Genomic DNA, 26853 nt, shown 5'->3' on the forward strand with positions numbered 1-26853 from the left:
AGTGTGCGGCTCCCAGGAGTTACACCCGCTCCTCCCACGCCATCCCACTCCTTTTCTAAGGCTCCCGCGGCCGTCGGAAAAACCCGGAAAGGCGGACCACTTTCGCTTCGCACGCACTTCCCTTCCCCGGCCGGAAGGGAAAGGGGGCAGAGAAGCCTCGCATGCGCCGTTCGCAGGCGGCCCCTGGAGTGGAGTCGAGTTGCTGGTTTCGTCGGCCCGGCCGGAGTGCGCCTGCGCGGTCTCCGGCTTCCCTCCACCTCCGCTTCCCCTCCCCCTGTCCCCCGCGGGGCCTCTGGGTCCGGCGGGACCATGTTCACCAGCACCGGTTCCAGTGGGCTTTGTGAGTACCGGACGCCGCCATCCTGGCTGTCCCCTAAACACCACACTGGGTACCTCCTTGAGGAGGCTGGGGGCAGCGGGGACTCTCGGGGTTGCAGGCGGTTTGGGGGTCGATCTGCCGTCCCTGTGCCGGAACCTTGGTAGTTCTTGCCCGGTGGGGAGCAGCGGACACCGCCCCCATTTCAGCCTGGAGGGGTCAGTGGGGACTGAGTCAGCCCCCAGCCCCCGACCTGTGAGCCCCAGGTGCGATGGTCAGATGCTCCTGGGGCTGCTGTAGGTGGGCTGGGCAGTTAGGGTCGGGCTGGGTTTCCCTGGTCTTACGGCCCGGCCCCCTGCCCTCAGCGGTAGGTTTGCCAGCTAGAAAGAAGAGGCTGTCCGGGTGGAAGCGATGCTGGAAGCCTGCTCCCTTCCCAGTCACCTTGCTCCATTCATTTAGGCTACGGAGGGACCGAACTGGCTTTTCCCCGGATGCAAATTCCAAGCTCTGCTTCAGGAGCTGACCCCTTAGTTTTACTTAGATTTTTTTTTTTCTCCTCAGTCTCTCTTAGGAGTTTTTAGACAAACAAAAACTGATTAAAGTACTTCAAAGTGGAAGGAAGTTTGGAAGTAGTTTGGCAGGAAAGCAGAGACATTGCTGCTGGATGTTGCTAAATTTTACTGGAGTGTCAGCTGTGGAGTGTCAGCAGATAGAGGGCAGAGAAATATATATAGCCTTTTAAACGACTTTCTTTTTCTCATTGACATGGTTTAATTGACTTTTGATAAGGTGGACTGTATGTTAACTAAACAGCACTGAGATTAGGCACTGATACGGCAACAGTGAATTGTTTGAATAGCTATAATTTTTGCAATTGCTTGTCACTATTAACGCTTCATATCTCTGTACATGTGAAGTTAATCTTACTGAGTACAGAGGCAGTTGACATTTCCAAATATTAATGATCTGTTGTGAATGTTAGGAATCTTTTTCTGAGAATACATATTTTAGCCTGGGAGTAAGTTAGTATCAGGGCAACAGGCATAATTATAAATCTTCCTCACTTCTCAACTTCTCAGGTTCTGAAGTGGGTTTAATATTTGTGATTTCCCTTGTTTCATACTTAATTTGATTTATGGCATCTTTCAGGTATTGGCCTCAGAGTATGTTACAACTACTAGGTAATTAATCTTCCCCAAACTACCCTTTAGAAAAAGAACATGACTGTTGAAACTGATACTCAAAAGGTGGTGTGATTTTCCTGGGATCTGTGAGCCATACACAGGTGGATATGAAATTAATGGTAGAATTCTTCAATTTTATTTGTTCTTTTTCATCATTTTGACTTATCCTTCCTTGCTGACCAAAACACATTAAGAATTAAAAAGGCAAGCAAAATCTGTTATTGGTTACTATGCTGTATTAGCTATTATGTTGGCAAAGTGTATTCAGATTTGATACAGGGTGACTCTGGGGAAGGTAGTAATATGTGATTACCTGTGGCACATGGTTGATGAGTATTGAATTCTAGGAGCCAAACTGCTACCCAGAGAGAGGCCTAGGCCAAAGGCTCCTCCTTAGCTGTCTTGCCCTTTTTCTAAAATAAATGTATCCACAGCATAAGAATTGATGGAATGGCCATTCCTCAGAAGTCCATGTCTTATATGCTCATTTAACAAACATTTTGAGCATCTCGGAAACTGCGAGGGGCTGGGAACGCAACATTAGACAAGTCTTGGTCCCAGTGTTTGCAGAGCTTACAGTGGTGTTTAGGCACTGGTTTTCCAAGACTGGTCTTTCGGCAAGTCTGGGTGGGAAAATTTACTTTGCTTTGAAATTTTTCTTTGCGATGCACCCCACTGAGAGGGAAGTGATTTCCTTTAGCTAAGTTGTGTAGCCCTTTGGTAATTCAGAGTTCTGATCCTGAGTAAGTGTCCCGAGGATGAATAATCTGCCTAGCGGTGCCCCCAGGGATGCTGAATAACGTTCTCTTTTTAAGGGAAAAATCCTGACCATTTCCTACCACTGGCGTATTTCCCACATCTGTGACTAGTAGATAGTGTATTTGTGTTATACTTGCTTTCCTCCCTCTCTCACTCATTCATTTATTTATTCAACAAGTGTCTGTTTACTACCCACATAAGCCACACACTGTTCATGTATAGAGGATAAAGTGGTACACAGGATGAAGGAGACCAACATCCAATAAGTAAGTTATGTGTTTTCACATAGTGATAAGTGCCATGAAGAAAATCTGAGGGTAGTGGCATAGACTGCGGTTATGGAGGACTTTAGCAGGAAGCTAAAAGAATGCTAAGGATGCTGCTTTAGCAGGTGTGGTCAGCGAAGATGTTTGGGAAGGTGACCCAAATGGCGTGAAGGAACTCACCTGTCAGTTTTTGTTGAAAAGTGTGCATCTTGCAGAAAGAGAGCAGCAAGCATAAAGACTCTCAAACAGGCACAGCAGGGCGTTTTCAAGGTATTGAAGAAAGCTGGTGCTGCCAGGGCAGTAAATCAAGAGAAGGGCATTTGCGACCATGTCTACGAAACTGTATAGCCGTTTGCCCTGTCAGGTAATTATGACTGGATAAAAGTGCATAGGAATCGTGTTCATGCCTTATTTTAGACCCTTGCTTAGAGACGAATGCTACCACTCAATTATGTGTTGAATAATAGATGTATCATTTCTTACACTTGTTAGTAAGTGTTCCCATGACTTATTCACTTCACAGTGTATTCACTCTAACATGGACTCAACCAACATTAATTGTGTGTCTGTTGTATTCTATGTATAGGTCCCACCCTCAAGGAGTTCTGTGTCTAGTGGGGAAAAACTTTAAAAAAGAAATGAAACAGCTACTGTACTGGGTGCTGTGGGTTTATGGCAGCCGTGGGCTGGGCAGGGGAGGGGCATGGTTAAGACTTCCAGTGTGGGTGCTATCTCAGCTGATGTTGAGGGATGAGTAAGAGTTTGTCAGGCATGCAAGTGGGGAGAGAACCTCTATGAGGGACAGAGCCTGGGCAGGGCCTGGACGAGAGGCAGGAGGTGATGAGTTAGGGGATTGTTGCTTACAGCTGAAGGGAGCAGTTTCTGCACGAGGTGTGCAGTGAAGTCATTCAGAGGGATGGTGAGTCGAGAGCTGGGGATGGAACGAGAAGAGGGAGAAGAGGAGGCGTGGCAACAGCTGCCCTGTCCAGGAGCACAGCCAGGACCAGATGGTAGGGCAGAGTCCGGGGAGCAGAAGAAGGTGAAAATCTAATAGAATGCTAGTCGGAAAGGCTTCACGTTGCTGTGGCAGGCAAGACAGGTTATTGTTGCGGATGTGAGCAGTGTTTTCCATACGCTGCCTGTGGTATGGCCACACAAAAGCAGCTATGGAGCTTTCCAAATGTCCAGATTCCTGGGTCCCATTCCCAGAGAGTCAGATTCAGAAGGGCTAATGTGGGAATCAGAAATCTGAATTTTTAAAACATGGAGGGGGAGCTTCTAATGGACAGACTTAGGTCAAGCAACAGGGTGGCCAGCAGGAGGGGCCCAGAGAACAGTTAGAGTCCAGTGGGAGATACTGACAGCCCCAGTGAAAGAGGTAGTGGTGCGAATGGACAGGATAGAAAAGAGGGATTCTAAAGATGTGCAGGCAGGTAGGCTGTGTCAGTCAAGCCCATTGGACTGGGGGAGAGAGAGAGGAGTTGAAGGTGACTTGGGGTAGACAGGTGGTGTTACTGTTCACAGAGGCAGGGGGCGTAGAGAGGGAGGAGCTCATCTGGGGAAAGATGTTTAATGTCCAGGGGCTTGTAAAGTCCAGTGGGAGATACCCAGGGGCCATCTGGAGAGAGGGAGCTGGCCTGGACATGGGTTGTTAGGTGGGAGTTACGCTGTGGATGTGAATGAGGATGCTGGAAGCAGCGAGTAGAGCCAGAAGGCTGAGGACAGAACTTTAAGCAACTCCAATCCAGTATGTACTGCGTGGTGGAGAAAGAGCAGACAGCAAAGTAGGCAGAAGTGGGTGTTCCTTTAGGAGAGAGCTGTCTCCACCCAACCTAATTTGATTCGTCCTCTTTCCTTGTAAACAAACTCCTGCAGTTGCTTCGCACTCTTTCACGGTGACTCTGATCACCAGACTCTTGATCCCCTTGTTTCCAGTTTACAGCCCATTTCTGGCATCTTCCACATCCAGTCTGGATTCCATAGTTAATCACCCACGTTGCATTCCCATCAAGACCCTCAGCTGTCCTGCTCTGTCACCCGGCAAAACGCCAGCCTTGTATTAATGTGTGGTGTCCAATCCAAGCTGAGTCCTCGGCACGATTGCTCAGTTACATTTCTTGGATTTGGTTGTCTCCCTGTGCACTTCCCCTGTCATGGTCAAGAGTGTTCCACTCTTAACCCAACCTAAATATAAGGGCCATCACCTGGGCACGTCCTCTCGCTAACTTGTTTGTATCCACACTTTAACAGTTGTTAGAGGAGACTTCCTAATGTAGGCGATGTTTGAGCTGATTTTTGAGGGATGAGTAAGGGTTTTCAGGCATGTGAACTTAGTTCCTGTTTTCCAATCTAAAAGAATGAGGCCCACTCTCCACCTATTCTTAACTCATTCCTTGCTGCCTTTTCTAGTGACAGTCCCTCCTTCTCTCTTTGCCTGGCATGCATTGAAGCTGATGCTTTTTCCTCTGGCTCTTCAGAGACCCCCAGAGTACTTCAGATCCCTTATCTGTGGAAAGGAGATAATATTATTCCCTATTTTATTGGGTGGTTTGTGAAGATTAAAAGATTTACTATGTGTAAATTCCTAGAGTTTTGCCGTAGTAAGTACTCAGGGTTAAGTATTTTTAACTGGATCCTTCTTTGGGGTCTGTTCTTCAAACTACAGAAGCATAACCCCTCTGTCAATTGACCGTTTCTTTGTTTCTTCTTCCCAACCAAGCTTCTTGGACGATGTCTTCACTTTTTTCCCTTTCTCCCTTCCCTTCACTCTGTAGCCTCTGCAGTTAATCAGCTGTTTTTTGATGGTCACCTGCTGTGGCTTGACACTCACTGCAGCCTGCTTCTGCTGCCCCACCCCTGACACCACTGAGGACGAGTGACTGGGGACTTCCTTGTCAACAGATCAGATGGGTACCTCTCAGTCCTTATCTTAGTGGAATGTCCTCTCACACTGGCCTTGATGAACACTTCTTTCTAAAATTCTTTTTTTTTTTAATTGAAGTATAGTTGATTTACAATATTATATTAGTTTCAGGTGTATAACATAGTGATTCAATATTTTTATAGGTTATACTCCATTTAAAGTTATTATAAAATATTGTCTACATTCCCTGTGCTGTATATTACATCCTTGTATCCTATTTATTTTATACCTAGTAGTTTGTATCTTTCTAAAATTCCTTGTTCTTTGACTTTTTCTTCATATCTCCTGAACACATCTACGTAGTTTTTCACATCCTCAGGGTCTACTGGATTTGGCATTAAGTTATTGTTACCTTAAGAAGAGTAGTTTCAGTGGATTATTAAGACCAAAACCTATTTTTGTTGAGGTACGCAGTGAACCAGAGGTAGAGAGTAGAAATAGAGTCGACCGTTGGGATGGACAGCTGGAGTCATCCCTTTGAAGACTCAGATGGCTGTCAGTACCCAGGATATCATGCTAACTCAAGCCACACAGTCCTGAGGTGGGAACCAGTACAGACTTATCAGAGTGAGAAAGTTCTCAAATGAGCTGGAACTTTCCATTGAGTGAAACTCATTTTGATCCAAAACATTAGTTAGGGAGCCTAGAGTCAGGTGCAGTTAGGGGAGGTTGATGAATGTGAGGTCCAGCGGTGGCAGCCTATGGTGAGGACATTCATTTCGCTCTAGAGATGGGTGAGCCACAAGGACTGGTGGGTCATTCAGGGTCTGTAACCCCCCCTTCATTTCAGCTTTAGGGTCCTACCTCGGAGCCCGAAGGCTCTGTCCCCAGCATCATCCTGAAATGGACACTTTGCAGTTTCCCAGTGCAGCTGTGGTTGTGCTCCCAGGAAGGACCAAACTATGTTCTGATTGATATATTCTTTCTTTAGGTATGTACTCAATGTGTTGAATACATAACTTGTGGGAGATGATTAAAATAAATCTTTATTTTTGTCTCTCACCATCTGTTTAAAATGCACTCAGCTTGGAAAGCCTTTTCCTTTTATGAGAAGGCATCAGGCCTTATGACTTTTTATTCTCTCTTCAAGTTATTGATTCAACAGCTGTTTAATGAGCATGGCTCATTAGGTGAAAGACAAAAGGTGCATTCAAGTGGCAATGATCTTAGGGAATAGAAGTCACAAAACATAGGCTCAATTTAAAAATATCCAGTTCAGTGTATTAATCAACACTCCGCCTTCATTCAAGGTAAGAGTTTTTCTCCCTCTTTCTCCCAGTTAAGATTTGTAGTTGGCAACCACTTGCTGTCAGAGAAAGTGGTATCGTTGGCTTCTGTCCTTTTGTGTTCCCTCTGACCCCCCAGTTTCCTGTTTCTGACCTTACTGGGTTCTAGATAAGGTGGGGTGGGAGGAAGAAGGAATAGTGAGGAACTAGGATTGTTCTTACGTGGCTCTCTGAGCCTGGTACGTGGTTAAAGCTGACTCTGTGCTGTGGGCTTTTTAGAGTCTCTTGGGAGGCGCCCATTCCGGCTGCTCCCCTGACCTGGGGGGATGCATTGTTATGCCGGTGGGCTTTATTTGGTATCTTTCATAGCTCCTAGGAAATTCGGTCCACCTACAGTTTCCTCCTTCTAGGGCCTGTTTGGCCTGCTTGAGGACACTGCTGGAGTGATTGAAAGATGACCCCACTGTTGCCTCTGGCCTGTGGTCCACCTCTGCTTGCTGGAATTGCTGATTCTTTGCCCTGGTCATGCATTCTTATCTCAGTGATCAACATGGCTTCTCCTCCTTCTGCTCTCTAGAAACCCTGGTACCCCGCTCTCAGGGGTCACGTGCTCATCTCACTCACTAGGCCCGTTTCTCTCTCTTGACCACTGGGGTATTCGTAGGCTCATGATGAGTATAGCAGCTCTGCTTAGCAGTGGAGCTTATTTCCCAGCCTTTGAACACTTATTCTGGGTCCTGGCAAGTTGCTTTTTATTGCCCCCCTTGTGACTGCTGCAGCTGGTTCCTCGTGTGTCCGCCATGTTCCTTCCTTCAGTCCATGAGTCTCCCTCTTTCTTCCTAAAGCAGAACCAAGATCCAGTTTTACTTTTACTAGAGATGTTTTATGTCCTAATAAGGATCTTTTTGTAGGAGCTAATGCACTATTGTTGTTTTTATTTGCACGTTTTTCTTTTTCCTTTATTATTATTATATTTCTCTTCCCTTTAGTCAAGTTATTATCTAACTTTTCCAACTTTTTCCATTCTCAGCTTGTGGCAGTATCAGTTTTAGTCATGAAGGCAGAACCTACCTTAAATCAAGCTACTTTAAAACTTGCATTTCTATGGAATTTTAATAAATACAACCTGATAAAGAGTTTCTCATAAGTAATTTACTCCAGCATTTTTGAGGTGTGCTTTCTAGAACACACTGGTACTGTGCAGGGCTGCTTAAAATTTTTTTTTAATTAAAAAATTGTTTTATTTTTAAACCCCAAATTTTATTGTTCAGTTTATTTTTTCCAGCTTTATTGAGATATAATTGACAAAATTTTTATATATTCATGTTGTATGTGATGTTTTGTCATTTGCATACATTGTGAAATGATTACTGCAGTCAAGGTAATTAAAATATCCATCACCTCACAGTTATCTTTGTGTGTGTGTGTGTGTGTGTGTGTGTGTGTGTGTGTGTGTGGTGAAAACATTCAAGATCTACTCTCTAGCCAATTTCAAGTATACAATTCATTATTCCTACCTATGGTCATCATGCTGTACATTGCTTAAGTTTTAGCCCTCATTTTAATTATAAATGTAAATTATCATTTAATCCTCATTTAAATCATGATTCTCTTTCCCAGACATTTTTCTCAAGATTTTTATGTTATATTGCCACTGTTCTCAGACATTTTCCAATGCTTATGTTACCTTAGTCCCTTGAATGCAGCATGATACAGTGGAAAGAGCACAGTATTAGTATTTGGAAAGCGTTCAGAAGCCAGGATGTCCCTAATGTTGTTTTTAAAGATTGATGATGGAAATTAGCACTTCCAAGGCTTATGGGCCCTGCAACAAGGAAATTTAACTTTTTATTAACTCTTTGTTTCTAAGACTTAGTGGGAATGGTTTTCATTGTAGAAAATTTGGGAAGTAAAAGGAGGAAACATAAAATTCCATTTCACTGTGCTACCCAGATTTCATCCCTGTTAGCATATTGGTGTTCTGTAAATTTTTTCGTATGTATGTATGTAAACAGATTTAAAAGCAAAATTGGAGCTATGTACAGTTTCATATTCTGATTTTTTCATTTAACCTTAAATGAATTTGCCCCGTGTTATTAATAATGTTCAAAGATGACTTTTAGCATTTTTTTGTTTTGCCTTATTACAAAACTGAAACATGCTTGCTGCCAAAAAAATTAAAATATTACACAAATACGTAATATAGAAAGGAATAGTCACACGTTACTCTCACACCTAAATAATCATCACTGGTATTTTAGTGCTCATTCTTTTAGATTTTTTTCTGTACAGGCTCTTACCTGTGCATTCTTTCTCTCTCAGGCACACACACACACGTGTTTTATACAGACATGGCATTCAAATAAACATTTTGTTATGCTCCCCTAACATTTTTTTAGATACAGAATCATGACTTTGAAGTATTACAACGTGTTATATTTCAATGTTTTTCTCCAGTTTTTTCCCATTTAAACAATGTTTTGGTGAACGTCTTTAAGTTATTGATCACATCTTTGACTTCATCCTAAAGAAATGATCACAAACGTGGAAATATAGTGTCAAAGAATAGGAACATTTTTAAGCTCTTGATCTGTATTGCCAAATCCTTCCAGAAAGAATGTGTCACTTTACACTTTTCAGCAGTTTAGGAGAATATCTTTCTCACCAAACTCTTGTAACACTTGAGTATGATAATTTAAAATGATTTTTGCCAATTGAGAGATTGAAAAATGACATTTCATTGTTTTAATCTGCATTTCTTTGAATGCCTGGGAAAGTGAACTTATTTTCATCTTTCATATTTATCGGCCATTTTAATATATGTTTGAACTGATTTGACTATTTATGTCCTTTGCCCTTTTTTTTATTGGAGTATTTGTTTTGTTTTTGTTAAATTGAGTAGTAAAAGTCCTTTAAGGGTACTAGCTTTTGTCATGGTATATGTTACGAATATTTTAATCACTTATCAGTTGCTTTTTAATTTTTTTTTTTTTTTTTTCGGTACGCGGGCCTCTCACTGTTGTGGCCTCTCCCATTGCAGAGCACAGGCTCTGGACGCGCAGGCTCAGCGGCCATGGCTCACGGACCCAGCTGTTCCGCGGCATGTGGGATCTTCCCGGACCGGGGCACGAACCCGTGTCCCCTGCATCGGCAGGCGGCCTCTCAACCACTGCGCCACCAGGGAAGCCCAATCCTTTATTTTTTGATTCATCAGTTTTTGGCACAGTCAGTAGACTACACTATGAAAATGAGAAAAATTAGCCCAAGAACATGTACTTTTTTGTCTCTCAGTTCTTGATTTGTGTTCTATGTGTGCTGTGTGTTTTTATAGCCTGTTCTGTAATGACAGTTAAGCCTTCCATGCTTTGTCTGTAGGTTGATTTTATATAGAAAATCATAACAATAGCTATATTTACATTCTTATGATTGTGTATTCATTGTTGAACCAAGGTGTGTGATTGGTGTCATAGAAGAAGATAGAGCCCTAGGTCAGAAAACCTGTGCTACTTCAAGGAGTCTCTTAATTTCTTTTAATATTTCTTCACGACTTAAGTTCACACTCAATTTTTGCTGTTTCTTGACCCTTGCATCATTTTCTTCTCTGAATCTTCTGTTTTCTCCCCTGGCATCCCTCCTGCAGTAAACGTTTTGGTGCAGAGGACACAGGGGTGAGCTTTCCGGATGCTCACTTGACCATTCTTGTACATAGTGAAAGACTGGATTTGTAAGTAGCTGGTGTGGGTTTCCTCTTTATTTGTGGGTAGGTCTTTGTCCCCAAGAGGCCCGAACCTCGGCTGGCAGGGCCACCTGTAGGCTCTGTTCAAGTTTGCAGAGCTTGTGAACAGGCTGCTCTCCATATAGGGTGCAGAAGCGGGGAGCAGGAGACGGGCAAAGATGGTGAAAATCCCCCGCTGTGGGCCAGGGTAGGGGGCTTGGCTCTTTGTATAAATCTTACTCTGAGTGAAGCTGCCCTTCCTCTTACCACCCGCCTCCCACTGTGCCACGTTACCCAGGCTAGCATCTGTTGCGGGCGTCTGAAGATGCCCGAGATCTTTTCTAGTCTTTCTCAGCCCTCAGACCCTTACAATGTCCTCCCTAAGTAGATCGCCACTTTCTTTGGAGAGCATTTCTCGGATTTTATTTTGGGGGCAAAGCCTTTTCTTCAGCTGGGGTGGTCAGATGAATGGTTGTGTATGAGGAAATGCAAAGGAGTGTGTCTGGGGGCGGGGTTTTGTGGAAGGGGCTGGCCCAGCTGCCACAGCAGGCAGGTGCGCCATTTATACCGGGGATGGTTTAAACAGGATGTGGGCTCAACACTAAGGGCCATTGAAACAAACTTAAGATAATAATTCCCTTTTCAGTTCTTTTTCCTCTTGACTGTAACAAAGAGAAAGTCTCAGTTAGCTGCTAGTCTGAAATACCTCTCTAATAGCAGCTAGTTTCCTCTGGTAATGCAGAGAACAGGAGGCAAGCCCAGATCTTTCTGCAGCAACAATATTAGTTAGAATTTAGTAAACTGTGTTTATTTTTATAGTTACCACCTACTGATGACAAAGTGACACTCGTTTTGCACTTATTATAGTGATATAAAGTTTCCTTTAAAATACATTTATTTAACTAAAACATAGTAAGATGATTTAAAGAAAAATATTAAACAATAGGATAGGTAACACTGGGATATAACAAAAATTGTGGCGCCGTAATGGGACTGACTGAAGTTTGGGAAATGCTGTAAATTATTCTGTTGGGTAATTCTGTTTGCTCATGCTCCTCTCCAGGTCTTGGTATTTATTCATTAGTTCCCTGGACTATTTGGAAGGAGCCGTTTCTCTGGTGTTTTGAAGGTCCTTTTATTTCAGTATGACTTTGGGAGGGGGGAAAAGTGGACAGGTGTAGGAGCCTGTCATCTTGAACTGAAATTTTGTTGAGCTGTCTTTTTGGTTTCATTGCTTTTATTTGATTCTTGAATCCGTTTAGAATTAATTTTAGTGTTTATAGTGTTTAAGTGGGGTTTTTTTGTCCCTACCAACCAGCCAGTCTCAGCATCAGTGGTTAAAGATGTTAGTAGCATCTCTACTCACAAATGGATTAGGTGCTAAAGGCCGTGTACAGGTCCAAACTTAAAAGGATTTAAGCTTGGTTCTCTATTTTAGTAGGCTTTTCCACCAGACAGGAGTGGAAGAGGTTCCTTGTATCATCAAACTCTAAAATCAGACTTGGGTTTCTCCATCTTGCAGATGTATGTTTTGTTTACGTCTTTCCCCCCAGTAGACCCATTTAGTCTACATTAAACATCTGCTGACAGGTAACTCCCTCTCCTGCTTACCTTCTCAGATGTTCAAGTGTATGTCTTTATAGGTACGGTATCCTTACTTGTCAATCTACTTTGGTTGATTCAAAGATTCATAGGGTCTTTGAACATATAGAACCATCCTTGGTTTGTTCTGGAGCTGTTACCATTAGGGCAGCACCTTCACCAGCCTTGGTCTTTACGACTCCGTCTTCTCTTAAATTAGCATTGCTCTGATAGGCATTCACCTCAGTGATGATTCTCTAGGCCAGACTTTGAACACTAGCAGGCCACACAGATGTGTTTTGTTTGAGCTGTGTGTTGGTGGCGAGGGTAGGGGGGTGGGAGGAGAGTCACCTTCCAACATTTTAAAATTGGTGTCTTTGAGACAGAAATCCAGATTCCTCTTAGTTCTTGAGATGATAATCTGCCACACCAGGGCTGAACTGTTGTGTGACAAAAATCCACTGATATGTGCTTTTTGCCACCTACCTCCCCTGTTTCACTGCTACCTGCCTGGCCTCCTTAGGTACTTGAATTTACAACAGATCTTTTTTTTTTTTTTTTTTTTGCCGATAACCACACATTTTCTCTTAAAGATTTTTTTTTCTTTTCTCTTACAGTTTATCACATGGGGCTAGAACAAGCTTGTCTAGACAAGCTTTCTGATTCACTTTTTCAGAGCTGTTCCTACCATTGAATAATTTATCATTATTTATGTGTAACATTTATAATTTTCTTACTTCTTTTAGCTTTTAAAATTATTATTTCATTTTATTGTATTCCTTGTCTAATTAGCACTTTTAACAATGACTGCCTTTTTTTTTTTACACTTAAGGAAAGGCTTTATGTTTGTATAAAATCTCCCTAAGAAGGCTGAACCCGAGTAGTGTCCAGCGTAGCGGCAGGACTAAAATTAAAGTGCGGGAGCCTGTTGCCAGTGTTGCTGGCGTGCAGATCTGACACACTTTTCTCTGGCGTCACGAGCCTTTGTGTTCGGCTCTGTTTTAGAACTTCCTTTTTCAATTTTATTGCTCGTTCTTTTTTTCCCCCTAATTCATACTATTGAATACTTTAGATATAGAATACATTCTTGTCTCTAGAGGGCAAATCTTCCTTTTTCTTGCCTTTTTTCGGAGTTCTTTTCTGGAAACGTCCTAGCCTTTTCTCCTGTTCATTTTCCTGATGAGTTTTACAAGCGTTGGTCCAGTGACAAGTGTTCATGGGCTGTCCTCCCAAGCCAGGTCCCTGGGCCACCTGTTGGGTGAGGAGTGGTCAGTGTAGCAGATGCCCAGGGCCTTCACATTCTCCCCAGTGTGTTAGGAACAGCAGCGGGTTCACGGATGGCTTACAGTGTTTTACTTCTGAGCATCGTAGGTAATTGACTGTCACAAAAATAAACTTGGGACCTTTTGATTCTCGGGCAATTTTATGAATGTCTTTGTGGAGATGGTCACCGTAACGCACTTGGTCACTGAGGGTGTGTTTCATCAGGTTTCCTTCCAGGAAGCTCGTAGGCCCGAAGAGTAAAGCAAGGTGGATGCAGAAGGTGTCCCTCGTAGTGCACGGGTTTCTGCATTTTCGTGGACTTACACACGTTGGTTTAGCCCCTTTTTGATGAAAAAGTTTCAGGAAGTGACTTCATAAAACACCAGATCACCCCATTCTTGTGGGACCCCTGAGAAGTTTACCAAATAGTTGAGTAGTCAGAAATAGGAAAAACGATCTGGTAGGATATGGCAGCCCCTCCTCCAGGGGTGTGAACCACACCGGGGTTTTTGATGAGTATACTTTGACACGGTGACTTGTGGGGATGGGCAGAGTTGCTGGGTTACTGCCTTTTCCTCCCCTCCATCCCCACCCCCTGCATCTCTCCTCAGCTACGATGCTTCTGTAACAGCCCACATGGCTAAGCTTTGCCAAGACCTTTGGTTAGTATCTTTAGTACCTAAAAGATGCATATTTTTATTCAGGTAGAATTCACATAACATAAAATTCACCGTTGTAACCATTTAAAAGTGTACAATTATTGACTTAACAGCACATTCACATTGTTGTGCCGTCATCACCAACCACTCCCTAATTGCAGACCATTCTTATCAACCCCCAAAAAAGCGCAGTTCCCATTAAGCAGTCCCTCACCATTCCCTCCCCTTCCCTGCCCCTGACAACCGCTAATCTGCTTTGTGTCTCTGGATTTTTAAATTCTGGACATTTCATGTATATGGAGTCATAATATGTGGCTTTTGAGTCTGGCTTCTTTTGCTTAGTATAATGTTTGCAAGGTTCTTCCATATTGTAGCATGTGTTACTAGCCTGTGTCCTTTTATGACTGATAGTTCGTTGTCTGGATATACCACATTTTGTTTATTCATCTGTTGATAGACATTTGGGTTGTTTCTACTTTTTGGCTCTTAGGATAATGCTGCGATGAATATTCAGGTTTTTGTTTGAATATCTGTTTTCAGTCCTCTTGGGTATATAACTAGGAGTTGAATTGTTGGGTCATGTGGTAATTCTATGTTTAACTTTTTGAGCAACCAAAAAGATACAAGTGAAGTACTAAAAATAGTAAGAGTGAAAATCCCTTTGGACCATGGGCCATGATATAAAGATATCAGATTTCCTTGTTATATATTACAAAAACTTTTTCTTTGGAGTCAGGCAGAACTGGTCCAGATCTCAGCCTAACTAGTTGTGACTTTGAACCAGTTATTTAACCTTTCTTAGCCTATTTTTCACCTAGAACATTCAGATAACTAAGTATTGCCTCAGGTTTACTATAAGCATTCACTGAGATGGTATTACACAGAAAGTGCTTTTTTTAGCACAGTGCTTGGCATAAAGTAATCCACATATACTGTAATAATTATTTTAGGATAATACGCAGTCACCATAGCCTGATTGCTATTCTTTGCCACAGAGAGATGGCTTCGTACTGCGGTCATACCAAAGAGGTGAATGACCCAAAAGGAAACACCTTAAACTTCGGTGTTTTATGTTGTCTTTACCGTAGGTGTTTTGCATTTTTATTTTTAGATTAATGCATTGTCTGTCATTCTCAAAATTTGTTACATCCCTGTTTTCAAAAGTGGAAGGACCCACTGTAAAGAAGTGACATTTTTTAACCTTCCATTTGATCACTACTTGGGTTCCTCATGTATGAACCACTTCCTGGCTCCACTCACATGGGAGGCCAGCAGATTGCTAGCGATTTGCCTTATCTCACTGCGTAAGGATTTAATGAAACTTTTAACTGAGTTAGTAACTAGTTAAACCAAAATTATTTTTTCTAAGTCTTAAAATATTTTCATAAAAATTTAAAACCTCCCGTGAACAGATCATTCAGAGATTGCCACCGTTAATATTTTGATAGGTGCTTTTAAAAAAACCCATGTATTTATGAACTATTTTTTTAAAAGCATTATTCAATATATAATAATGCTACTGGAAATATTGCATTTACTATTTAGGAACATCTTTCCAAAGCATGAAATATTTTTCTACAACCTAGTTCTTAAAATTGAGTATTATTGCATTTTATGGATAGAACATAATTTATCTATTTTCCTTTTGGACATTGATGTTTCTAGTTTTTTCAGTATTATAAACAATGCTGTGATGAGCGTCTTTGTAGCAAAAATCTTTGTGTATATCTATGATAATTACTTTGGGCTAAATTCCTAGATGTAGATTTTTTTCTGGATCAGAGAGTTTATATTTTTTTCTTAAACTTTTGATCAGTTTAACATTTGATAACTACCCACCACTCTGTGTTGTGCCCTCCCAGACTGCCGTCTTTTTGTATCTCCATTCACAAGTGCATTTACTTTTGTTACAGAGGGTACCACTTGGATTTCTGTTATTGCTGTTTGTGACTATGTATGTCTTTCAATTAAAATCCACCATGCAGGGGACAGTCCCTTTGGACCATGGAGCTCCGTGGCCGCGCAGCATAGGGAGCAGTTTTATTTGTAGTCAGATTGTCAGGGTTTGTTCTTCCACTCCCTGGCCATTAGATCAGACACCTCTTCTTGAACAGCATTCCTGTGTCCTCAGCCTCACCTCTTATTCCATGTATTTCTATACTCTTGTTTGTTGTAACCTGGTCTGATTTGGTAAAGCTTATTTCTCTGTTTTTCCCTTGGGGCTTCTTTTCTGTGGCCACTCTAGACGTTTAAGGGATGATGGATAAAAATGCTTTCCTGTTTCTTCCCTGGGTGATGGTTCTGAGATACATTCACAAGGCTTCTTAGAAAATCCTGTGGGACTCAGCACTTGACAGAAACATCTGTAACTCATAGAGGTGGCCAGCTTCGTAATGAATCCTTGTATTGACTCTCTCTGTGTTTCATTCCCTGTGTCCCTCACTCCTGCTCCCTGGAACCACATTCCAAAGTAAACTGCCTGCCAGCTAGTCTTTGTCTTGCCTTTTATTTTAAGTGGAACCCAGGCTGAGTCATTTGTGATCACGGACAGGTAACTCACTCTTTGAGTCGCAGTTTTCTCATATTATAAATTTGGAGAGGGTCATGTCTACCTCATATAATCCTTTCCTTCACCAGATACTTACTAAAACACTATATGCCTGATACTGTCCTGGGTATAGAAATATATAGTAGTGAGCAAGACAGGTAAGACCCTGCCTTCATTGACTTTACATTCTGATGAGTGAGACGGACAAAGAAGGCAACAAAGACAAATTTCAAATAGTGAAAAGTGCTCTGCAATAAATAAAAAGTCATGAGGGAATGCTGCTGTGAGATGCTGTCTGAAATGAGGACCAAGTGGTGAGGACAGGCTGGATGTGGGGAGAACATCTTGAGCAGAGGTGCTGTGAATGGGACTTTGCACTTGCCAAGTGCTCAATAAACGTTGGATAGTATTAGGAGTAAGGTTAGATCAAAGGGATAACCTGTCATTAACTACACAGCAGTAGGTGACCGGTTTTGTCTCATGAATGGACAAAAATTGGCTTCATAGAATAAGCACATAATTGTACAGGATGTGAATAGGGTTGTGCAGTACGTTTTTCTTTACCAGTGTAGTGAGTTACATTGATTGATTTGCTTTGCATTCCTGGTATAAACTTCACTTGGTTGTGATCTTTATCCTGTTTATGTATAGCTGGATTCAATTTGCTAATATTGTGTTGAGAATATTGCAACAAAATATTAGCAAATTGGTCTGAGATATTGGTCTCTTGTTTTCTTTTAACATCTTTGTTTTTGGAATCAGTGTAATGTTGGCTTCATAAAATGAATTGCAAAGTGTTCTCTCCTTTCTCCGTCGTGGAAGAGTTTATGTAGGATTGGTATTCTTTTTCCTTTAAGTGTTTGGTACAAGTCTTCAGTGAAGCCATCAGGCCTAGAGTTTTCTTTGTTGGAAGACTTTTAACTATGAATTCAGTTTCTTCATTTCTATAGGACCGTTCAAATTTCTTTTTGACTTTGATAAGTAGATTGCATCTTTCAAGGAATTTGCCTGTTTCATCCAGGTTGTCAAATTTGTGGCTAAAATGTTGTTTCTGATATTCCCTTATTATCCTTTAAAAATTATTTTATTTATGATAAAAGTACATACATAAAATTTACCATTCTAACCATTTTTAAGTGTACAGTCCAGTGACATTAAGTGCATTTCACAATGTTGCACAACCCCTTACTAGCCTATTAATGTCTATGGCATCTGTAGTGATGTCCTCTCCTTTATTCTTTTTTTTTTTTTTGCGGTATGCGGGCCTCTCACTGCTGTGGCCTCTCCTGTTGTGGAGCACAGGCTCCGGACGCGCAGGCTCAGCGGCCATGGCTCACGGGCCCAGCCGCCCCGCGGCATGTGGGATCTTCCCGGACCGGGGCACGAACCCGTGTCCCCTGCATCGGCAGGTGGACTCTCAACCACTGCGCCACCAGGGAAGCCCCCCTTCTTTATTCTTGAATCTGGTAATTGTGTCTTCTCTTTCTTTCCTGATTAGTCCTGCTAGAGGTATATCAATTTTATTGATCTTCTCAAAGAGTTAGTTTTTAGTTTCATTGATTTTTCTCTATTATATTTTGGTTTTCAATTTCATTGATTTCTGCTCATAATTCTGTCTTTCCATATGCTTGCTTAGGGTTTAGTTTGCTCGTCTTTTTCTAGTGTTTTGAAGCTTGTACTCTTTATTGTTATTTGAGACCTTTTCTCTTCCTGTATAAGCATTTAATGCTATAAATTTCCTTCTAAGCATTGCCTTATTTGCAGCCCACAAATTTTGCTTGGTTGTACTACTTTTTATTCTATTTAACATATATTCTAAGTTCCCTTGTGACTCTGTCTTTGACCCAGGTATTATTTAGAAGTATGTTGTTTAATTTTCAAGTACAGTTGGCCCTTGAACAATGTGGGTGTTTGGAGTGCTGACCCCCATGCAGTCGAAAATCCGAGTATAACTCTGTAGTTGGCCCTTCATATCCATGGTTCCGCATCCGTGGATTCAACCAGCCATGGATTGTGTAGTGCCGTGGTATGTACTTATTGAAAAAAAATTGTATAAGTGGACCCTTGACATTCAGACCTGTGTTGTTCAAGGGTCAGCTGTATTTGGAGGATTTTCCATCCATCTTTCTGTTGTTGATTTCTAGTTTAATTTTGTTGTAATCAGGGAACGTACTTTGTATGATTTTAATTTCTTTAAATTTATAGAGGTGTGTTTTATGGTTCAGAATATGGTCTGTCTTGGGGAATGTTCCTTATCCATTTGAAAAAAAAATGTGTAATTTTTTGTTGTTGGGTGGAGTATACTATAAATGTCAATCAGATCAAATTTATATTGTTTTTCAAGTCTTCTATATTCTTACTGATTGATATGACAACGTATTACAGCGTGGGTGGCTGGCTTAAACAACAGAAGTTTATCTACTTACAAGTCAGGAGACTGGAAGTACAAGATCCAAGCATTGGCAAATTTGGTTTTTCCTGAGGCCTTCTTGGCTTGTAGATGTCTTCTCCGTGTGTGTTCACATGGTCTTTCCTCTGTATGTGTGCATCCCTGGTGCCACTTCCTTCTCCAATAAGAACAGATTGGATTAGGGCCCCACCTTTGTGACCTCATTTAACCTTAAACTATCTCTTTAAAGACCCTATCTCCAAATATAGTCGAATTGGGGGTTAGGGCTTCAACATATGAATCTGGAGGAGGGCGGGGGACATTTCAGTCCATGACACTGATTTTCTGTCTACTTGTGTTACTGATTACTGAGAGAGGAGTGCTGAAGAGTCCTACTATATTTGTGGATTTACCTGTTTCTATAAGTTTTTGCTTCATGTATTTTGAAGTCTTATCTCAGCTCTCATATTCTGTGATTCACTATTTGCCCACCTCCACAGTTGAAGAATGGTATAATGAACACCATATACCTACCACCTAGATTCTACAATTAACATTTTACATATTTGCTTTATTAAATATCCATTCTCTGTTTCATCAATTTGTCTTATTTTTTGGTGGATTTCAAAGTAAGTTGTAGTCACTTTATCTCTAAACACTTAAGCATACATGTTGTTAACTAGAATTTAATAATAATTTAAAGTTCTTTTTTTGTTTTGCGGTAAACTTCATATGGTGAAACGTACAGATCTTGAGTTAATCGGTAAATTCTGCTGTCCGTAGTAATACTGTATACTTGTCCTGTGATGTGGGACTTCTTGGACCATTGTATATTATCTGTTACTTTCCTCATAGGTTTTTGGGATCTGATTTTTGCTCATCTTAAGAGGAGGACTTAATGGTAGTGTTATCTGAGTTAAGTAATCAGGTCTGTATTTTTAGGGGTTTAGTCCTAGACAGAATTAAAATGATTGTATAAATAGGATCCCTTGTAAATTCAGTAAATATTTTATTTATTTTTAGTCTTTAATTGTGGTAAAATACACATAACATAAATTTGCCATCTTAACCATTTTTAAGTGTGTGGTTCCATGGCATTAAGCACATTCACATTGTTGTGCATTTGTCGCTAGAACTCTTCATCTTGCAAAACTGAAACTCTATACCCACTAAACAGCTCCCTATTCTTCTCTCCCCCCAGCCCCTCAAAACCACCTTTCTATTTCCTGTCTCTGAATTTGACTCCTTAGGTACCTCATAGAAATGGAATCATACAGTATTTATCGTTTTGTGTCTGGCTTATTCTCTTCAGCATAATGTCCAAAAAGTTTATCCATGATGTGGCATGTGAGAATTTCCTTCCTTTTAAAGACTGAATATAATTCATTATATTCTGCTGTATGGATATACGACATTTTGTTTATCCACTTATCCATCAATGGATGCTTGGGTTGCTTTCACCAGTATTTATTGAGCATCTCTTATATATCAGTCACCTTTCATTAGATAAACACTTGTTGACTGCCTTTATGGACCTGATCCTGTTATAGGCATGAGGGATACTGCAGCAGTGAACATACGCAGACAAAATTGTTACCTTCAAGAGGCTTATATTCTAGTGGGGACTGAGGATGGGGAGATGGACAATACACAGAGAAATGTATTTCTTGATTCCAAATTGCATTTTTTCACATTTTAGTGTTTCTAATATTGGGTTGTACTTTACAGTTGATGACATCTTAGAATTATTTGACAGTGTTTCTTTTTTAGTAACACCTAAAATAATGGAATATCTTACAGTCAGTTTGAATCATAGATTTGGTGAATCACTATTAATAAGTCAGTTGTTGATAAGTGCTGTGAAAAAATAAACCAGAACAAAGGGGATAGAGAATTACATGGGGGTATCCACAGATAAGGTGACATTTGAGCAGAGCACGTGTTCAGTACAGGTGATATGTTTTTCATAGCAGGACTTCCTCCCTGCAGGACATAGTGTGTTGGTTCACGTTCTTTTCTCACTCTGGACTGGTAACAGCTTGTGGACTAGTTACTTTGAGCAGCATTGGTATAAAGGGTAGAGCCCTAGGAGGTGGGGGGTGGAGATGGGGGTTAGGGAACAGTTTGCAAGGTGGGCCCAGATCTTGTAGGCATGGTAAGGGCGAGGGTGACAGAATTTTCCATCTTAGGAACTGGCAACAGTTCTGGCTCGCCACAAAAACTTTGGGTCATCTTTGATTTGTCCATTTGCCCATACATTATACCCAGTTAGTCAGCAAATCCTGCCTGCTGTACCTTCCAAACATACCCCAGTTCTGACCACTCTCACTACCCCCACCCAAACCACCCTGGTCCAGGCCATCATCATCTTTTGTCTGGATTATTATGATAGCCTCCTAACTGGTCTCCTTTCTTCTATGCTTGCCTTCCTGTAATCTCTTCTCAATTTAGCAACCAAAGCAATCCTTTGAAAACATGTCTGATGATGTTACTCCTTTCCTTAACGTCCCCAAGAGCATCCTGTCACTCTCCAAGGAAAGTAAGTCCTTATGGCCTATAGGGTTCTACACTGTTTGCTCCTTGACTTCTTTGGCCTTATATCGTGCCTCTCTGCTTTTCACTTATTCTGCTGTTAGCTGCCTTGGCAGCCTTACTGTTTCTTGATCGTATTGAGGATGTTCCTGTCTCACAGCACTTGGACTTGCTCTTTTCCCTGCCAAGAATACTGCTCCCCAGATATCTGCAAGGCCCACATCCTCAGGTGTCTGCTCAAATTTCACCTTGTCAGAGGACCTTCTAATCATGCTATGAAAAAGAGCACCCTTCTTTCCCCACTAGCACTATGTTTTCCCCTAAACCAGGATAAGCTAGTTATGCTGCAGTAGCAAACGGCTCTAAAATGTCAGGGACCTGAAATGACAAGGTTTGTTTCTTACTGCAGGCGTCTCTCCATTGTGAGTCGCCTGGCAGGGCCTGTTCCGTATTGTCTTGAACTCTGGCGTCCGGCTCGTAGCATAGCCACCATCTTGATCATTGGCCAAGGGAAAGGCCATTCACTGGCTCTCCAATATTTGCCTGGAAGTGACATCTACTATGTTGACTTGGCCAAAGCAAGTCACATTGCCATATGCCACTTCAGTTAGGGGCAGGCGTGGGTGGGTAGCAGTCCTATCTTTTATCTGAAAAGAGAGCAGGAAATCCATGGTGGGTAACACAACCTCGCTCTTTACCCCGCTTAATTTTTCTATAGCATTTATTTGTATCTGACTTGATATTTACCTTGCTTTGTGTATTTTCTTTTCTCTGCTGTCCAGACTGTAGGTACCACAAGGGGAGGGACTTTGTCCATCATTTGCTGCTATACCCCAGGACCTAGGATAATGCATGGTCTGCAGTAGTAGGTGCTTATTAATTGTAGAGACATGAGTGAGAATACCAAAGCAAACCATTCATTTGTTCATATGGTGACATGTAAGCCATTGGGAGTGTGGAGCAGGAAGGTTTGAGGAGAGAGCACACTTACTAGAGAAGAGCAGTAGCATTGCTGGTCCGTGGAGAGTGTCAGTTTGAGATTTGAGACCATGAACCTACAGTGGAATCATGCAGGCAGCAAGGAAGAGGCAGGAATGAATAAATAATGGGACCCATTTCACAAGGATCGGTGAAGTCCACGTTGAAGGAGGAAACCTCCAAGGTGCACATCTGTCACCTCTGCTCCATCTTCGGTCCTGTCGGAATAATAAGGGAGGAGCTTGCCTTTCACCAAGGAGGCCCAGTCTCCTGGGATTGTGATTGCGGTGGTTGGAGCAGTTTTCCCTATATATTCATTCTTTATTCACTTCTCACCACTCTTGAGGTAGTGTCTCTTATCTTCATTTTACAGGTGAGGAAAACAGGCTGAAATTGCTCCCGTTAGGACTTAGGTTGGTCAGGCTCACAACCACGGTGCTTTCCGGTACGTTTGGGGTACTAGGTGGTGGGGACTCCGTTTTCTGGGGGGCGGGGAGCTCCGTTAGCTCTTAGATTCCCTGGAGCCTTGATTGCATCTTGGTCGTGAAAATAGTATGCAGCCACTTTACCGATGGTGCCAGTTTAGCTGTTTGTAAGACCTTACCAGAGAGGAAGTAGTTGGGCTATTTTTATATACGCAAACAAGTGCAATTACCACACTATCAACCATAACTAGTAGATTCACTCCCCATTGAAGTGCACCTCACACAATATGAGAATGTCTCTGTCTGAAAGTGTCCGTGACGCTTTCCTGTGGTCTTGCCTGTTGATGATCTGGACATTTCATTCCCTCAAGGAGCTGTGCTAGGCTTTATGGCCAACATAGAGAAGAGAAGGCAGGTGGCCTCCCTCGGGAATCTTTAATGTAGTCGGGAAGGCAAAACAGGTTCCAGACCCTGACTCCTCAACTAGTACCTGGAAACGGGGATGCAGGTTGGGGGAAGAGCCCCTCAGGCTAAAATGGGAGAGACTGATGTAAGGAAGTGGGAACTGAGCTGTTATTTGAAGTCTGCGTGAGATTTTTTTTTTTTTTAAGTGAAAATCCCATAGTACCTTTTTTTAATTCATATGTATGGAAAATGTAACCAGTATTAACATTTTAAATAATCTGATTTACTTAATGAACATTCTGATATGGAGAGGAAACTTCACTCTTGAAACACTTTTTCCTCATATAATTTCAAATTATTAAGAATTAAAAACATAATATTTTATAGTTTGATAAGATTTAGCCTATCACTTCTCTACTCAAAGGTTATTAAATCTTACAGTCTGAGCCAGTATTACCACCACACAACTGTAAAATAAATTTATTGATGATAACTTTATAGAATTTACTCCCTGTATTTGATGTTACAAACTTTAGGGTCTTTGAGATATGCAGGATCCTTGTATGTAACTGGCATAAACCCCATTATTTGAGCTCTCTTAATTGCTTTTGTGATTTCTTTTTGTTTCTTCCCACAAAGACCTGCTATGTGCCTTCCATAAATGCATCCAGTAAATGGAGAAATAAACTGGGATAAAAGCTGTACATTCTTATAATCCACACGTTTTCCACACAAGATAGATTTTTTCAGAGGCTCCTTATAAGGATTTTCCATTGGAACAGGCAGGCCCTCATTGCTGGTTACCTGTTTATATTGTGAACAACTTCTTCTCCACAGCACTGCATGAGCCCCAGAATCTGTGAGGCAGACAGCAGCCGTTACGAAGTGCGTTAACATTCTCCTTCCGAGCCCACTGCAGAGGGCTACCATAGCTGCCATGGTTCGTTGCTCTTCCTCTGCGTGAGATTTAGACAAGGCTCCAGGGTGCCTGTGGTGGAAAATCTCAGCAGACCACTGCAGGCAGCAATGTTAGCACTTTTAACCGCTTCTTAAATTTCTTAAAGTAAATGTTTATGTACGTGAATCCCAGTCATGCTCAGGAGCTAACTGGTCAGTTTGATAGAAAACATACTCCCCTGTCTATTTCTCTATACTTTGGTGACCGTTTTCCAAAAAGGTATTCCATGTAAGTAAACTTGGTTTGGTCTCGTATAAGAGCCAGATGACAGTGAAGCCCCCATCAGCCGATTTCACTTGTTTTCCAGTGCCGTTTGATCACTTACCTCTGCAGGAAGGATGTTTTGAAAATATATGTTAATAAGAATTAAATTCCAGAGTGTGTGAACTTTGTCTTCATTCTAATTCAAAAGAAGTGAATTATCTTGCTTTTCAGTTGTGTGGTTTTTAAAATCTTAGGGACAGTCATTCTGAAAGCAGTTTTGTTTTTCCCTCCAGACAAAGCACCTGTGTCCAAGGGTCTTTTACTGGTCCCCAGTGCCCTGTCCCTCCTGCTGGCCCTCCTCCTTCCACACTGCCAGAGGTTCTTTGTGTACGACCTTCAGGCAGTCAAGGACGACTTCCAGGTGAGCTCCGCTCCACTGGCCTCTGGGAGGGGAGAAGGCAGGACTTCTTCTTTGATTTGCCTTTCTTCCTGCCATTCTTAGTCTCGCAAAGCCTCTAAATTTGTAAGAAATATTATTTATTATTAATATTCCACTAACAAGTAACTTCTCTAGTTGTATTTATTGATAATTTCAGCAAAGCAGATTATAATGAAGCAGTTGCAGTATTTCCTTTTACACATCTCTTTTCAGCTTCAGTTTTTACTCATGGAAATGCAACTTTTAATTTCAAGAGAATTAAACAATGTTAAATCTGTTTTTTGTATGATTAGCATGCATACTTAACATTTTCAAAAACTTGCCTCAGTTTGAATATCTGTTAGAGGAGCTAAGCTCTCTCAGCTCTAATAGATTGAGAGTCTGTGAATTACTTTTATAGTGGTAATTAAACCAAGTAGGAAATTTCTCTTGGGTTTTTGCTGGTGGGAAGAGCAGAAGTCTGTGGCTTTCAAGATTTATGGGTTGATCACATGAAAAATGCTGGTGCTGGGTCTTGTCTGTGAGTTGGAGTGCAAAAGGGGTATTCGGTACCATTTCCAGCTTGGCAGGGATTTCCCCACACCAACAATAAGCAATTCTCAGACACCAACTTGGGTGTCCTACAGTTGAACTCAGTTCTGACGCCATCTTCCCAGAGAGCATCAGATTCCACAAGGTTAGGGCTCAGTCCCACAGGACTGCCCACTGCGCTCGCACTTCAGATGCCAGTCACCAGCCCAGGTAGTTACTTGGACTTCTGACCGAACGGCTATAAATCAGAGTTCCCATGACCCCCTCCCTGAGCTCAATTAATTTGCTAGAACAGTTCACAGAACTCAGAGAAACATTTTATGTACTGGATTACCAGTTTATTATTAAAGGATATAGATGAACATCCAGATGGAAGAGATGCATAGGGCAAGGTAAGGGGAAAGGGTGCAGAGCTGCCGTGCTCTCTCTGAGCCCCACTCTCCTCAGATCTTCACATGTTCATCACCCAGGAAGCTCTCAGAACCCTGTCCTTTTGGGTTTTTATGGAGATTCATTATATAGGCAGGATTGATTAACACTGGCCATTGGCAGTTGATCCACCCTCCAGCCCCTCTCCCTCCCCGGAGGTCAGGGTGTGGGACTGAAAATTCCCACCTTCTAATCACAAGGTTGGTTCCCCTGGAAGCCAGCCGCCATTCTTAGGTGCTTCCAAAAGTCACCTCATTAACATGACAAAAGACACCGTTATAGCTTTCTTCACTTTGGAAATTCCAATGGCAAAGACCAAAATATATTTCTTATTATAAATCACAATATCAGAGAGTGTTAGTGCAAATTATGGTTATAACCTGCCACTTTTCTTTGCTAAATACTTGATTAGCCATTTTAAGCATGATAATCCATTCTTGAGCACTGACATCTTTTCTTCATAGGGATGTCATTAATGCCATTGCTTAGGTGGGCTTTGCCAAGTTCCTGTGATTCAGTTATTTATCCATACTGCTGCTTTCTGTTGGAATATAATAGAGCTTCAGTATGATTTCAGTTGCTGTAATACAATGATTCTTAATCCTGTCTGCACAGTAGAATAACCTACATAAAGTGTTTTTTGGTTTTTGGTTTTTTTTTTTTGATGCCAAGACCTCACCCTAGACCAGCTGAGTCAGGGAGCCTAGGGGTGGGGCCTGGGCATTGGTGTACTTTTTTAGAAAGATCCCCAGGGGATTCTAGCATATGGCCAGCCCTGAGAACCACTGCTGTAAGGCAATGTCAGGACCCTGTGGCCCTGAGTTGGTACCTTTCTGTTTGGGGGGTTAATTTGGTTCACCTGGTTAAGTTGGCAACAGTCCCCTTCTCCTGTACCACTTTGTGGGCATTTGTGCTCTAGAGGTGGGACCTGCCTGGATGGAGGACAGTCACCCTCTGTCTAGGAGTGCAAATAGCCACACTCTCCTGGCAGAACCTCTTAAGGAGCCCTCAGTGTGCATTTCTAAGAGCTGCTACAGAGATATGGAGAGTTTCAGTTCTACCTTGGGGAATCTGAGCTTAGAGTATTAAAAATAAGCAGTATAACGTAAACGTAATAAATGTG

General features: G+C 41.8%; 2 protein-coding genes across 5 annotated transcripts in view; one reads left to right on the plus strand and one right to left on the minus strand.

Annotated features, from left to right (window-relative positions):
- The first annotated feature begins 264 nt into the window (after window positions 1-264).
- UBAC2 (UBA domain containing 2) overlaps window positions 265-26853 on the plus strand; it is a 155048-nt gene continuing 128459 nt past the window's right edge. The window contains exons 1-2 of the mRNA XM_065896047.1: window positions 265-340; window positions 24625-24752. Coding sequence (XP_065752119.1) covers window positions 310-340; window positions 24625-24752 — 159 coding nt within the window. The 5' untranslated portion in view covers window positions 265-309. The remainder of the gene's footprint in view (window positions 341-24624; window positions 24753-26853) is intronic.
- Window positions 23649-24112, minus strand: LOC136137814 (small ribosomal subunit protein bS18m-like). Of its 4 annotated transcripts, none has more exons than XM_065896278.1 (2): window positions 23950-24112; window positions 23649-23810 (listed from the first exon to the last, which is right to left on the minus strand). In XM_065896278.1, exons 1-2 carry the CDS (start codon window positions 24106-24108, stop codon window positions 23754-23756), a joined length of 216 nt encoding a protein of 71 aa, XP_065752350.1. In that variant the 5' UTR covers window positions 24109-24112; the 3' UTR covers window positions 23649-23753. The 4 variants fall into 4 exon arrangements, with proteins under 4 accessions (XP_065752350.1, XP_065752348.1, XP_065752349.1 ...); XM_065896276.1 differs by having other exon boundaries at window positions 23649-23868; window positions 23950-24108; XM_065896277.1 differs by having other exon boundaries at window positions 23649-23813; window positions 23875-24108.

Source organism: Phocoena phocoena, chromosome 18 (genome assembly GCF_963924675.1).
Source record: "Phocoena phocoena chromosome 18, mPhoPho1.1, whole genome shotgun sequence".
In the NCBI taxonomy this organism is placed as follows: Eukaryota; Metazoa; Chordata; class Mammalia; order Artiodactyla; family Phocoenidae; genus Phocoena; species Phocoena phocoena.

What these genes read in the sequence shown, in the direction of transcription:
- LOC136137814 (XM_065896275.1), bottom strand. Translation starts at nt 24,108, where the DNA reads ATGGCAGCTATGGTAGCCCTCTGCAGTGGGCTCGGAAGGAGAATGTTA.